The following is a 14187-nucleotide window of genomic DNA, read 5'->3' on the forward strand; positions in this document are numbered from 1 at the left end:
AGACCTGAAGGGCAGCTAGGGGCCATAGTCTCAGTGGTTCCACCAGGTTCTATCAGACCAGCAAACCTGGTCCCCCCTTTTTGTTTTCCAAATGCTTTTGAGTTTTGTTCCACATTGTTCTCCCTCTCTATCCAGGGTCTACTACATAGATCCCCCTCCAAGTGGTTGACAGTGGTAGCCGGGCAACATCTAGTTCTGATCTCAGTCATATAGGCTGAGGATCGCATGGTGTCCCAGTCGCTAGGACTAATTCTTTCCATGAATCTTTGGTTTTCTTTCCACAGGGTTTTCAAGGCTGTGATCTTTTAGAAGCAGATTGCCAGGCCTTTTTTCCGAGCTGCCTCTAAGTGGGTTGAAACCGCCCACCTCTCAGTTGGTAATCAAGTGTTTAAGCATCTGTTACCCAGGGACTCTAGCTGGGCGTTCAGGCCTGGTTATTTGCAGGAGGCATCAGGGCTGACGCCTGGTCTCATGGCCTTGGTGAGCCCCAGTTTCCTCATTGTGCAATGCCTCCCTTGAGGGGTTCATATGGGGATCAAATGCCGGGACAGTGTCCCGTCTTTTACACACGAGAGCTGGAAGCAGCAAGTGGCTTTACCCAAGGGCCCTCAGTGCGTGCCAGGAGCCAAGTCTCTCTCTCTCTGTTCACCTGCCCTGCACACATGCTCATCTTGGCATGGATAACCTGTAATGGACCGTGCCTGGTAGGGGAGGGAGAAGGAAAGGACTGTCTGTTCCGCCAGGCCAGCCACAGACCTTGAGGGAGCCACAATAAATGCCGTGTTTGTTTGATAAAGCACTTGGCTTTTGGTCTCCGGCAAGAGGAAGAGCTAGAACAGGTGTGGCAAGGCCGGTGTGGCGAGGCCAGGGTGGCCTGCGGTACACCAGGGCCTGGCAGAAGCTCCAGTGTGGGTTTTTAAGAAATCCAGAAACCTTCTCACGCCCCTGCCAACTCCCTCATGCTCCCGGACTCCTGCCGGGGCTGAACATACCAAAGTTTTAAGGATGTAGTCACCGGACTGAACTCCTACTGTGTGCCTGCACTCTGCTTTCTCCTACATGCAGGCCTAGGCCTTCAGCCCACAGACATGACCCTCCTGACCAGGCCGGCCTGCGCTGGGTGCTGTGGACAGGGAGAAGTTTAAGACAGGGGCCTGTGACCTCAGGAGATGACCTTCTTTGTGACAAGAAACAAAACAACACTCTGGTGTAGTGTGTGCTAATGATGGGTGAGGACAGGCAGCACGGGAACCCAGAGCGGGGCTTCTCAGCTCAGCCTAGTGAAGGGCAGGCTGATAGGACCACCGCTTATTTTGGAGATGAGAAAAGTAAAGGCTTAGAGGAGTGAATTGTCTTCCTCACCTAATCAGTTGGGTTCTGGCTAATTTTCCCCTGTGTGTGGGTGATAGGGATAAAAAGAAGGATGGAAAAGACAAGTGAGAGGGGTCCCCATGGATCATCTCGTCCAGCATGTGAAGTGAGGTGATTTCCTGAAATGATGAGGTCCTGTGAGAAAAAGGAATTGCCCAGTTGCACAGAGAAGAGTGGCTAATCAGGGTCCAGGAACCAGGTTTCCCACCCCCAGGCCAGCCCCCAAATGCTTTTCTCTTCTCCAGCTGTCGGAATATTTCTGGGGGGTCCTCCCTCAGCCTGTGGGCTATATGCTGCGGAATCTGCTGCTCTGCCCAGGCCCCCGACTTCAGAAAGGATAAGAAGAGGCTGAACTAGGGCAGACCCTGAAGCCAGGCAAAGATGCATGTGGTGGGGCGGGTAGGGGTGTGCATAGGAGGAAGTAGGATGTCTTCCCACCCCCGCAGAAGGCCCCAGGGGAGTCCAGGCTCTGAGAGAGAGAGCAGCAACAGGGGAGGGTCTGTAGGCCTAGAGCTCCGTTCCTTCAGGAAAGGGTCTGACTCCCTTTGCTGCATCCCGTGGGCTTGGGAGTGTTGGGGCTGGGCTCCAGTGGGCAGGCCGGCCCTGGGCCTCGGGCTTAGGCTGTAGTTCTGGTTCTGCAGAGTATGGCTGGAGGAATGGGGTTTTGGCTGATTGTAAATGAGTAACCTTGCTCCTGCCTCCAGGGCTTGTGGGACAAGGAGGCCACATTGGACTCTCAGTTCTGGCTTGGCCTAACCTGGCTCCCAGGCTCTCCTGGATGGGAGACTGCTGGGGACAGAGGCAGAGGCAGAGGCAACCCCCCTTGGGCCACTGCTTCCGCATCCCATCCCAGACAGGTAGAGAACCCATTTCCTCTCAGTCTAAGCCCCTCTACTCCTTCACTGACCTCTCCCCTCCCAGATCTCCTTTCACTTCCTCTTTTCTGGCCTTGCCCTGTCACTGAACCCCACCTTCTCCTCCTAAAGGCACCCTCCTGAGTTACCTCCCAGCTCCTGGTAAACTCCTTCCTCCTCACTGAGACCCTTCCCCCCACCGAGTCTTCTCTTTGCTGGCTCCCCACCCCGTCACTGAGCTCCTTCCCCTTTTCTGAACTTGGGGGCCCCTCTCTGAGCCCACACCCCTTTCTCCCGCTCTCCAGGAGTCATCTCCATCAATCATTCCCCTTGACTGCACATTCAGCTTTGTCACTCCGTCCCCGTTTCCTAACAGAATGGTTTCCAAAGGAACCAACAAACATGAGGGAGTGACATCCAAGCTTCAGGTCTTTTCCTGGTACCTCAGAAAGTGACCTAAAGCTAGGGTGCACTTACTATTAATAGCAACCTGCTTCCTCTTCTTTGGGTCATAAAGGGTGACTCCATGCCAATGTTCTTACCTAGGAGAATGAGGACTTTTATGGAACTAAGTGGAGGCTCTCTGTGGTATTCTTCCAACCCATCTGGCTCCACAGTGACCTTTTGTTTTAGCTTGGGATGTGTGTGTGTGTGTGTGTGTGTGCACGCTATAGGGAGAAAGTTACAGTAATTTAGAAATACTTTCAGGAAATATTTTCAAATACCTGTCCTATGAACCTAGCTTCCCCTCAAGTCGCCAGCTGTGCATGGCCCATGATTCCTCTTTTTTTTTTTTAATTCTCGCTAATCCTTTTTGTTTGTTTTTTCTTTAAATTTTATTGATTTAAAATTTGTTGTCAGAGACTATTGTTGTTGTTATGTGCCATCAAGTCGGACCTGACTCATAGCAACCCCTCCTTGCATTTCCGAGGCAGTATTTCTATGGAAGTAGATTGTCCTACCTTCCTTCTGAGGAGTGGCTGATGGGTTTGAACCACCAGTCTTCTGGTTAGCAGTCAAGTGCCTTAGGCACTATGCTACCAGAGCTCCTAGTCAGAGACTATACATAGCAAACATAGCAAAACATATACTGATTCAACCGTTTCTACATTTAGTTTCGTGACATCGATTACGTTTTTGAAGTTGTGCAACCATTCCCACCCTCTTTTTCTGAGCTATGCCTCCCCCACTGACATAAGCTCAGTGCCCACCAAGGTTCCTGTCTAATCTTTAAGTTACTGTTGTCACTTTGATCCCATGTGGATAGTTCTTACAAGAGCATACTGCTCAAGGCAGACCTTTGTTTTACTAGTTAAGCTAAGCTATCGTTCAGTTTTAAGAAGACTTCAGGGGATATTTTTGGTTTAAGGTTTAAAGGTGATCTAGGGCAATAGTTTCAGGGTTTCTTCTACCCTTCATGGCTCTGGAAGTTGTAGAGTCTGTGGAAATCTGAAATTTTGTTCTGCACATTTCTCTTTTGATAAGCATTCTGCTATGGAATCTTTGATCACAATGTTCAGTAACGGTAGCTGGAGACCATCCAGTTCTTCTGGTCTCATGGCCAAGGAGGCCGTTGTTCATGGAGGCAATTAGCCACACTTTCCATGTCCTCCTCTTGTTCCTGACTCCCCTTCCTTTGTTGTTCCAGGTGAATGGAAACAATTGTTGCAATTCGGATGGCTGCTTGCAAACTTTTTTTAAGACCCCATGCAATGAACTAAACTGGAAAACCAAACTCACTGTCATCGAGTGGATTCTGACTCTTAGCGACCCCCTTTGGGTTTCTGAGGCAGCAAATCTTTATGAAAGTAGATTGTCTGCAATGAACTACCAAACCTAAAACCAAACTCACTGCCTTTGAGTCCGGCCTGACTCATAGCGACCCCTCCTTGAGTTTCGGAGGTGGTATCACTACAGAAGTAGATTGCCCAACCTTCCTTCCGAAGAGTGGCTGGTGAGTTCAAACCACCAGCCTTCTGGTTAGCAGTCAAGTGCCTTAGGCACTACGCCACCAGAGCGCCCCTGTAATGAACTAGGAGGTAGAAAAGAAGTACTAAATACATTATTAGGTCTATTAACTGGGATGTCCCATGGAACCATGACTCTGAATCTCCAAACCAAGGAATCAAATCCCATGAGGTGTTTGATTGAACACAGCAGTCTCAGCAGCTACTCTTTTTTTTTTTTTTTTTGGGGGGGGGGTCATTGTTGTAAATATATCTATCACACAAATGCAACTTTTTACAGGTGGACAACTTCTTGACAGCAATTACAGTAATTGATTGTGCAACTCAACCCTTCATCAATGCCCACAAATCTCATTTTAAGCAAATGTCTTGGATGCATGGTCTAGTACTGTTTTACTTCCATCACTCTCCTGTCCACTGCTTTGTCTCCCACCCTGCTTGCCAAGGCCACTGATGACCACCTTGATGCTCTTAATCTCACGGCCACTCTTTAGGCCTCTTCTTGCTTGACCTCTTCCATAGTCTCGGACACTGTTGCCAACACCTACCTTCTTGAAACCATTTTTTTCTTTCGGTTTCTAGTGACCTCATCCACACCCCTGGTTTCGGTTGCCATCTGTTTGCTAACAGCTCCTAAGCTTATCACTCCCTAGTTTCAGATCTCTATATATGTGCTCCTACTTCCTGGACTGCCAAGCTCTATACGTTCAAAACCGAACCCATCACCTTCTCCATCGACCTAGTCCCCTGTGCCTCCTAAATTGGTAAATGGTCCCATTATCCTAGCAGTGACATAAGGCAGAAAACTTGGGGTTACTCTAGATTCTTCCTTCCGACCCAACCAGCTTATCCAACGAGCTCTCAAGCCCTGCTCCTCTTGCTTTCTTGCCCAAACCCACCAGCCCTTGCATGGCATGCCAGGAGAGCCACATAGCCTCTTAGATGGTCTCCCCGCCTCCACCTCCCTCCTCAAACCCCAACTCCTGGACAGGTTATGGTTATTTCAGACCATAAATCTGACCAGGTACTGAGGTCCAAAGTCTGGGATTCCACGCAGGGGACTGTCATGACTTGGCCTCTGCTGAGCCCTAGGGCCTCAAACTGCCATTTCCTCTCTCCCTTTGCAATCTGGCCAAGGGGAGTCTCTCACTCTATCACAATAGCTTCAGGCCTCTTTTCCTCCCTGCCTCCCCTTCCCCAGCCTTCTCCAACAAATCAGTGCTTCTCAACATTGTCTACCTCGAGCACAAGGCATCACTTCCCATTTTAAGGCCCCTTCTTTCCCTCCCTTGAGGTTCCCCTCTACCTCTCCTCCAGCTGAGAAGATTCTGCTCAACTGGACATTTCCGGTGCTGTGTTTTACAAAAACAATGGATGTTCTGTTTCCTTTTTCTAAATATGAAATAAGGAGCTCTGGTGGCGTAGTGCCTAAGGCACTTGAGTGCTAACCAGAAGGCTGGTGGTTCAAATCTACCAGCCATTCCTTGGAAGGAAGATTGGGCGATCTACTTCTGTAGTGATACTGCCTAGGAAGCCCAAGTAGAGGTCACTATGAATCCCAGACGACGGCACATAACAACAACAACAAATACGCAATCACAGTACCGACTGTGCTCACAGGTGTGCAGTCGCTGTCTGGAGGATCGATGGCCTGGTCAGTGTTCCACTCCAAAACCCAAATGGCATCTCTTTGAGAAGTGGGTCTCTGACACATCTCCCCACCACCTCCATCCAGACACCACTCCGGAAGGGCTTCGGTGTGTCCGTCTTTCTCCACCATTGCGGCCTGATGCTCAGTGAGCAGCGAAGAGGCGCCACCTAGTTCAGTTTAAACCCCACCTTTTCGGTTACTGAACCCCTGCCCCTCTCTAAGTTCCAGCTCGGCAGGGGGAGCGCATTGTGTGGCCCAGGGAGACACGGAAGGGGGCGCCCTGCAGGGCGGTGGAGGTCTGTCGGTGCTGGGGACAAGGAGGCGCCGGCAACTGCAAAACGAAAGGTTTTTATTGAAAAAAAAAAAACATCAAGTAGCCCGGGTCAAGGCTGCCAATCCAGGCCCATCTTGGGCTTTGGGGCCGCGACCCGGGGTGGGGGTGGGGGCTGGGCAAGTGGCGGCGGTCACCCCAGCTTCGTGAGGTTTCAGTGTCCGTTCTGGTTGGTCCCTGTGCCCTGCAGTCCCGCTCCTGCGGCCGTGGAAGGGTGGCGACTGGGAAGGGGGCGTCGGGCCGTGCCCTCTCCGTCTCCAGGGAGCTGCCTGGCATCTGGGGCTGGGCTGGTCTCCGAAGCAAGGCTGCACCCCGGACTGGGTGGGCGCTCCAGCTGGTGGGCAGGGGGTCTCCTGGCGTCTCCCACTCAGACGTAGTCCTTGCGGTCGTAGGCGGTGCCGGCCCCACTGACTGGCCCGGTGGAGCGCGGCGCCGAGTAGAGGATCTTGGCGGGCACGTACTTCTTCTCGCGAGGCGGGCAGGAGCAGCAGAGCAGGGCGCCCCCCAGCAGCTGCAGCGCCGCGGCCGCCCAGCCCACGTACAGGCCCGAGCCCATCTCGCGCTTCTGCGGCTCGGGCACCAGTGGGTTGTAGAAGTCCCGGATGATGGTGTTGGCCGACCAGGACACCGGCACGAGGGTGAGCAAGGCGGCCAGCAGGAAGAGCACGCCCGCCACGATGGTGATCTTGGCCTTGGCGGTGTCGTCCTGCACGCAGTTCGTGCACTGGGCGCCCACGAGCGCAACGAGGAGGCCGAAGGCGGCCAGCAGGATGGCGACGACGATGAGCGCGCGGGCCGCCTGCAGGTCCTGCGGCAGCGCCAGCAGGGAGTCGTACATCTTGCACTGCATCTGGCCGGTGCTCTGCACCACGCAGTTCATCCACAGGCCCTCCCAGGTGATCTGCGCCGTGATGATACTGCTGCCGATGAAGGCCGTCACGCGCCACATGGGCAGCGCGCAGCACACGATGGTGCCCAGCCAGCCCAGCACGGCCAGCGAGGTGCCGGTGATCTCCAGGCCCATAGACATGGCTGCGGCGCCAAAGCCGGGTCAGCCGGGCGGCTCCGGGTGCGGGACAACGAGCTGCGGAGTGCCGACGGACGGACGGACCGACGGGTGCGCGGACGGCGAGCGCTAGCCGCTCGGCTCTGCACGCTGGCGCCGCGGCCGCGCCGGCACTTGTCTCGGGCTTTGTGGGCTGGCGACGGCGACTGGGCTGGCCCTGAGCTGGGCTGGTGAGTCTTAGCTCGGGGCCCGAAGCTCCGCAGGGGCGGGAGGGGCGGAGCCGTGCGCTCCCGGGCCGCGGACGGTGACGTGGCTCGCACCCTCTCCACCTTCTCCCGAGCGGTGGCGCACGGCGCGGGGTGAGGGGTTCTCGAGAGGGCGGGGCCTGTGTCCCGCCCCTTGTCCTCATCCCCACTGCTCAGGATCCACTCTCTGGGAACGCCCGAGGGTGCTTCAGGGATCTGGGGTGCAACCCACAATTTGCTTGGCCTTCCCCCACTTTCGGCCCGATTGGCACGGGCAGTGTGGGGCAGGTTCCCGCGGACGCGGGACGCGGAGGCCCCCCGTGTGGGCGTGGCTGCGCTGTTTGCAGAGAAGGCCGCTGGCCGGGAGCAGCGCACCTGCTCCGCGAGTCCTTGGCCTCGCAGACTGCATCCGCCGCTGCTCACTGGCGGCCTGAAGCAGCCCCGCGGGTTAGTCCAGCCCTGGAGGTTCTGGGCCCCCGAGCCAGGAGCCGCTTGCCAAATGCAAAGGCACCTGGAGAGGCCCCTGAGCCCAGTGCTGAGTTCGAATCCTTCTCCAGCCGGCTCCAGCTCCCTTCCTTCAGCCTTCGCTGTGAGTCAGGGAGCCCTTTAGCTGAGCCGCGCTCTCCTCCCAAAGCCCCCTGCCTTGGAGACCCTCTCCTCACAGAGCCTGTGTCTTCCCTTCTTCCTCTGAGCCCCACTCAGTGCCAAGGTCCACCTTACAAGAAGGGATCTTGAAAGAAGTTTGGTCCAGGCAAAAGTGGGAAGTCAGAACCTTGTCGTCAGTGCCCTTGGCCCCACACCTGGGCTGGCCCTCACCCTGTTCAATAGCCCTTCAGAGTGGAAGCCCTAGTCTCCACAGTGGCCTCGGAGATTGGTTGGTCTGCGTACCCTTACTCCATCTTATCTTCCCCTCACTCCAATTCTTGGGCCTCCTGGGGGCTACGCTCCCACCTCAGGGCCCCTGTGCTTAATGGTTTTCTTTGTGTGGAAACCCCCTCTCCCCCGTACCCATGTGACCTACTCCTTCCTTTCCCCTTCTGCAGCTTTTTCTCCCAGTAAGGCCTTCTCTTTCCATCTTATTTAAAATTTGCACCTCCTTATCCCACAATGCATCCTGTTTGTACCTTATATTCATTTAACGTTCAGCACTATCTGACATACTTTCTATTTTCCTTACTTATTTCGTATCGTCTCTCTTCCTGCTCCAGAATATTAGCTCCACGAGGACGAGGATTGTGCTGGTTTTATTCACTGCCATGTCCCCAGTGCCTACTGGGTGCTGGGTACTCAAGACATATTTGATCCAGTGACTTGAATGAAGAAGAAGCATTATTTATTCATTTATTTATTTTTCGTGCTTCCTCAGCCCAGCCTGGCCAGGCCTTCCTACTGGAACACATGACTGATGGTGACTTACCACTGGGTTACCTGAATCTGTTAGGAACCAAGGGCTCTTCCAACTGAGACGTGAGTTGTCGCTGAACTGGGCCTAAAGACTTTTCTAGTTTGCCCCACATCTCTCAAATTGCAGACATGCAGCCTACCTCCTCTTCCGGAAGTGGCCAAGCCTGGGGATGACAAGAGGACACAAAGCAGAGGTATGGAAACCAGGATCTGGCTTCTGGCAGGGGCAAAGGTTTCCAGCTGGGCCTGTTGGGGCTGGGTTGGGCAAGGTTGGGAGTGCCAGGCCTAGTGCCGAGCTGGTGGGGGTGGGGGCTGTACCCTGGTCTCTTGGCTGCTACATTGGGGTGGCTTTGGGCCAGCAAAGAGGCACATCTCCGTGAAATGTGGGGCTTAGGTCACGAAACTGAGCCCCACGGGACTCCCAGTGAAGCCAGGTTTGGGTGCTGTGCGTTTTGTTTCTTGCTAACTTGGAGGCCCGGGAGAATGACCCCTCTAAGCTGCAGTTTCCTCCTCTGTAGAGTGAAGATGACATCTGCGTTGGCCCACGTCACAACGTTGTGGTGAGAATGGAGAAGACAGAAGTGTACTGCAGACCAGAAAACAGCAAGATCGGGGCACACACATGTGCAGAGGTGCTGTGTGGAGAAAGAGTGGTGATGTAGTTGGACAGACAGACCTGGCTTTGAATCCCGGCTCCTCTCAGTTTTCTTGTCTGTGAGGAGGGAGTGTTCTGGGTTGCTTGGGTTCGGGGGTGCAGGCAGGAAGTGCTGGTTCGCTCCTGAGCCTGAGTTCAGTGGACTTCCTGGGCAGGGCTGTGCAGATGAGGCAAGGGGACAGAGAGCTTTGAGCCCTGGGGACAAATTTCAGGGACTGGTAAATAAAAACTTGGCTCTGCAAACAGCTCCAATCAGCCTTTAGTCTGGGGAATGCACCCCAGTCCGACAACTCAGTAATAAAACAACAAATTAGTTGTGAGTTCCTGTCAAATGGATTCCGACTCATGGCAACCCTGCTGTGCAGGGAGGGGTTTTCAAGGTAGTGACTCTTTCTGGAAGCTGATTGCCAGACCTGTCCTCCAAGGAGCTTTTGGGTGGGTTTAAATGGCTATCTTTTTTTTTTTTTTTCCCAATTATTTTGCCAGAGAAACAGACCCAGCTAATACTGGTCTTACAGAATGAGTTGGGAAGTGATCCTTCCTCTTTGATTTTTTGGAAGAGTTTGTGAAAAATTGCTATTCATTGTTTTTTAAATTTTTGATAGAAATTACCACCTAAACCACAGGGCCTGGGTTTTTCTTTTACTTTAGGAAGAATGAAGTCTTTTATTTTTTTCCCACAGAGCAGAGTTTGTTTTACATTCAACATTACATGTACATTTAGTTTCACTCCCCATTTACCATGCCCAACCCTAACCTACTCTCCTCCCTTCCCTGCCTAGTAACCCTCCCCCATGCCCCTCATAGTCATGCCTTCTGGCGTGTCCCACATTACTTCCATGTGAATGTTGCCCCTCTGGTGCCCCGTGGTCAATTGCTCCAAGGGATGCATTTTCATAGAGTATGTAGATGCGTCACCCTGGGTTGAGTGGTCTGCATGTACATCTTATTTACTATTGGGCTGAGAGGCAGCCCCTGGGGGTGAGTTTTATTCCAGGCCCAGAATGTATCTCAGGGCCATAGTATTGGGGGTCTCACCAGACTCCATCCAACCAGTAATTCTGGTCATTATTGAGTTTTTGGATTTTGTTCCATGTTTTTCCTTCCACTCTATTCAGGATCTCCAGGTTTGATCCTTTCCTGAGTGGTTGGCATTGGTAGCTGGGCACCATCTAGTTCTTCTGGTCTCTAGGGCCATTGTGTCCTAGGGCTGATGCTTCCAAATGCCCTTGGTTTTTCTTACTCTTCTTTGCTTCCGATGATAGGAGACTATTAGCTGCATCTTAGATGGCTGCTTGAAAGCTTTTAGACCCCAGTCGCTCCTCGTCAATGTAGGTTGAGGAACATGATTTTTATGTATTTTGTTGTGCCAGTTGAGTCTGGTGTCTCCCAGTACTATGGTCCTGAGTCAGTAGATCCATTGGATCTCTCTCCCACAGTGTCTGGGTGTCTGTGAGGGATTGCTCTATGTCTGTCTTCTATTGTTTCTGTAAGGATTGCAGGCATTTTGTCTCACTGGTATCTGTGCAAGATTAGCCTCTGCTGAATCTATCCTTGGTTTAGAGTATACTTCTGTTCACTGACCCCCATCTGATCTTCTCAGATATTTATGTGTTTATCTGTAGCCTGGTGTTTGGTGTTAATGGTAATGCAGTACTGTGGATATACTGGTCGGTATTAGCATCTGTCATCTATCTCTTATGTGCACAATTCGGTGTCCTCCCTTTTCCTAATATTATCATGGTGGTCACAGACTCTTTCTCTTCCTTCCCTCCTCTTACTCATGTCAGCGTGTGGCCCCCAACTAGCCCGAAATTAATCCTTCCCCTTCCCTCCCCACCCCGGTAATCTACAAAGTGTGTTCTCTTTCTCAAGCAAACCCTTCTTTGTCTTTTTACAGTAATGGGCTCATATAGTATTTGCCCTTCTGCGATTGACTTACTTCACTCAGCATAAACTGCTAACTTTTTGATTAGTAATAGAGTGCTTAACCATTTGTGCCATCCAAGTAAAAAGACAAATAACCTAATTTAAGAATGGGCACAGGATCTAAACAGATATTTCTTCCATATAAATGGCAAATAAACACAATAAACGACTGGGTGTTGTTTGTCATGAGGGAACTGCAAATCAGAATCACAGTGAGATGCCACTTCATATCCCCTGACCCCAAAACCCACTGCTGTGGAGTCGATTCTGACTCACAGTGACCCTATAGTACAGAGTAGAACTGCCCCAGAGGGTTTCCAAGGCTGTCAATCTTTACAGAAGCAATCTGCCTTCTCTTTCTCCCATGGAGCAGCTGGTGGGTTTGAACCACTGACCTATTATTAGTTAGCAGCTGAGTGCTTAACCACTGTGCCACCAGCGCTCACAACCACTAAGATGGTTATTATCAGAAAAACATTAACAAGGATTGGCTAGGATGTGGAGAGATTGAAACCCTCATATGTTGCTGGTTGTTGTTGTTGTTGTTGTTGTTATGTGCCATCGAGTCGGACCCGACTCATTGCGACCCCTCCTTGGGTTTCCGAGGCAGTATCACTACGGAAGTAGATTGCCCTATCTTCCTTCCAAGGAGTGGCTGGTGGGTTTGAACCGCCAGCCTTCTGGTTAGCAGTCAAGTGCCTTAGGTACTATGCTACCAGAGCTCCTATGTTGCTGGTAGGAATGTAAAATGGCAGAGCTGGTTTGGAAAAGAGTGTGACAGTTCCTCAAAACCTTAACTAGAGTAACAGTGCTTTTGGTGTTATCAGGTGCTGCGCTTTTCTGAATTACTGGGTGTGGCCATTCTAGCCATAGTCTTTGTAACTGGCACCAGATGACTGGGTGGGACTATGCAAATGTGAGGTGCTTGTGGTCCACCAAGGGGATTGGCTAGCTTGTTAGTGATGCACATAAGGTACATGGCACCCGTATGGGTGCCATGTACCTTATGTGCATCACTAACAAGCTAGCCAAATCCCCTATGGGGGGAGCTCTGGTAGCATAGTGGCTAAGGCACTTAACTGCTAACCAGAAGGCTGGCGGTTCAAACCCACCAGCCACTCCTCGGAAGGAAGGTTGGGCAATCCTACTTCCGTAGTGATACTGCCTCGGAAACCCAAGGAGGGGTCGCTATGAGTCGGGGCCGACTCGACGGCAAAATAACAACAACAACAACAACAACCCGTATGGGAGTGAGACCAGGCAAATAAGGTGTGTGGAACCCTAATGTAGGGATTGGTCAGTATTGCCGTTTCACTAGGCTTAAAATGGAGCCATCCCAGAGGCAGAAGGGGTGATCTCACTACTGTCAAGAAAGAAGACCCAGGAATGGAGCATGTCCTTTGGACCCAAGATCCCTGTACTGATTGTCCTCCACCCAGGAGATGGAGAGGGAGCTGTAACACTTTGCTGAGACGGTGAGAGACAACAAGAAACAGCAGCAGGGAAATGGCAGTGGCAGCAGCAGACCTTGGCGGCAGACAGAGTGGTGGGCTTCCTGGCCCATGGAGTGAGAAAGCGAGTGCCTTTGGGCAGGAGGCTTGCTTGTAGAGTGGGGTAACTCTCTGGGAACCTACTTGCAGAGCTGAAAGAGCTTTGTAACACTTGCCTGAGCAGGGCAGAGTCCGCAGGGCTGCAGGGCCAAGAGGCCAAGGCTAGAGAGAAGCGTGTCTGCAGCATGGCTGAAAAGAGGCTGCCCCGATCAAAGCACTGTATCCTAAGTTCTTTCAGATCCTGAATTGTAGCCTGTTACTTTCCTAATAAAACCAAACTCACTGCTATCGAGTCGATTCTGACTCATGGTGACCCCCTTTGGGTTTCCGAGGTGGTAGATCTTTACAGAAGTAGATTGCCTGTCTTCCTTCCGTGGAGTGGATGGTGGGTTTGAACCACCAGCCTTCTGGTTAGCAGTCACGTGCCTTAGACACTATGCCACCAGAGCTCCTTACTTTCCTAATAGATACATAATTATGAGTATTGTCTGTGAGTTCTGTGTGGCCTGTGTGTTCAATAATTGCAACCAATTATTGAAGCTAGCAGAGTTGATAAGAAGGTTGGAGGGTGGTCACATATCTGACTGCCAACTCACACGAATCAGCCTTGGCCTGTTGACCTTGATCCTTCCTCCCCCTTGTGAAGTTTGAGGAGGTCAGATGGCACCTTGACACCCTTTTTGCAGGTGTCGTTGAGTTGGCTTAGACTCATAGTGAGCCCATGGACAACAGAATGGAACACTGCCCGGTCCTGCACTATCCTCACGTCCATTGCTATGTGTAAGCTCGTTGTTGTAGCTACTGTGTCAATCCACCTCATTGAAGGTCTTCTTCATTTTTACTTATGCTCTATTTTATCAAGCATGATATTCTTCTCCAGGGGCCGGTCCCTCCTGATAATATCCAAAGCATGAAAGCTGAAGTCTTGCTGTCCTCGCTCTAAGGAGTATTCTGTCTGTAGTTCTTCTAAGCAGATTTGTTTGTTCTTCTGGAAGTCCATGGTATATTAAATATTTTTTAACAACATAATGCAAAGCTATCAACTGATAGCTTGGATTTCCTTATTCGTTGTCCAGCTTTTGCATGCATATGATGTGAGTAAAATACCATGGCTTGGATTGTTGTTGTTGTTATGTGCTGTCAAGTTGGACCCGACTCATAGCGACCCCTCCTTGGGTTTCCGAGGCAGTATCACTACAGAAGTAGATTGCCCAACCTTCCTTC

At 51.6% G+C, this 14187-nt stretch overlaps 1 protein-coding gene across 1 annotated transcript; it reads right to left on the reverse strand.

Annotated features, from left to right (window-relative positions):
- Positions 1 to 6541: 6541 nt before the first annotated feature.
- Positions 6542 to 7204, reverse strand: CLDN3 (claudin 3). The gene has a single exon (XM_007940413.1). The coding sequence runs from the start codon at positions 7202 to 7204 to the stop codon at positions 6542 to 6544; it is 663 nt and encodes a 220-aa protein (XP_007938604.1).
- Between the last annotated feature and the right edge of the window lie 6983 nt (positions 7205 to 14187).

The sequence above is a fragment of the Orycteropus afer genome, unplaced genomic scaffold (assembly GCF_000298275.1).
Source record: "Orycteropus afer afer isolate SDZICR_OR568_19922 unplaced genomic scaffold, OryAfe1.0 scaffold00006, whole genome shotgun sequence".
Taxonomy (NCBI): domain Eukaryota; kingdom Metazoa; phylum Chordata; class Mammalia; order Tubulidentata; family Orycteropodidae; genus Orycteropus; species Orycteropus afer.

What these genes read in the sequence shown, in the direction of transcription:
- CLDN3 (XM_007940413.1), bottom strand. Translation starts at nt 7,204, where the DNA reads ATGTCTATGGGCCTGGAGATCACCGGCACCTCGCTGGCCGTGCTGGGC.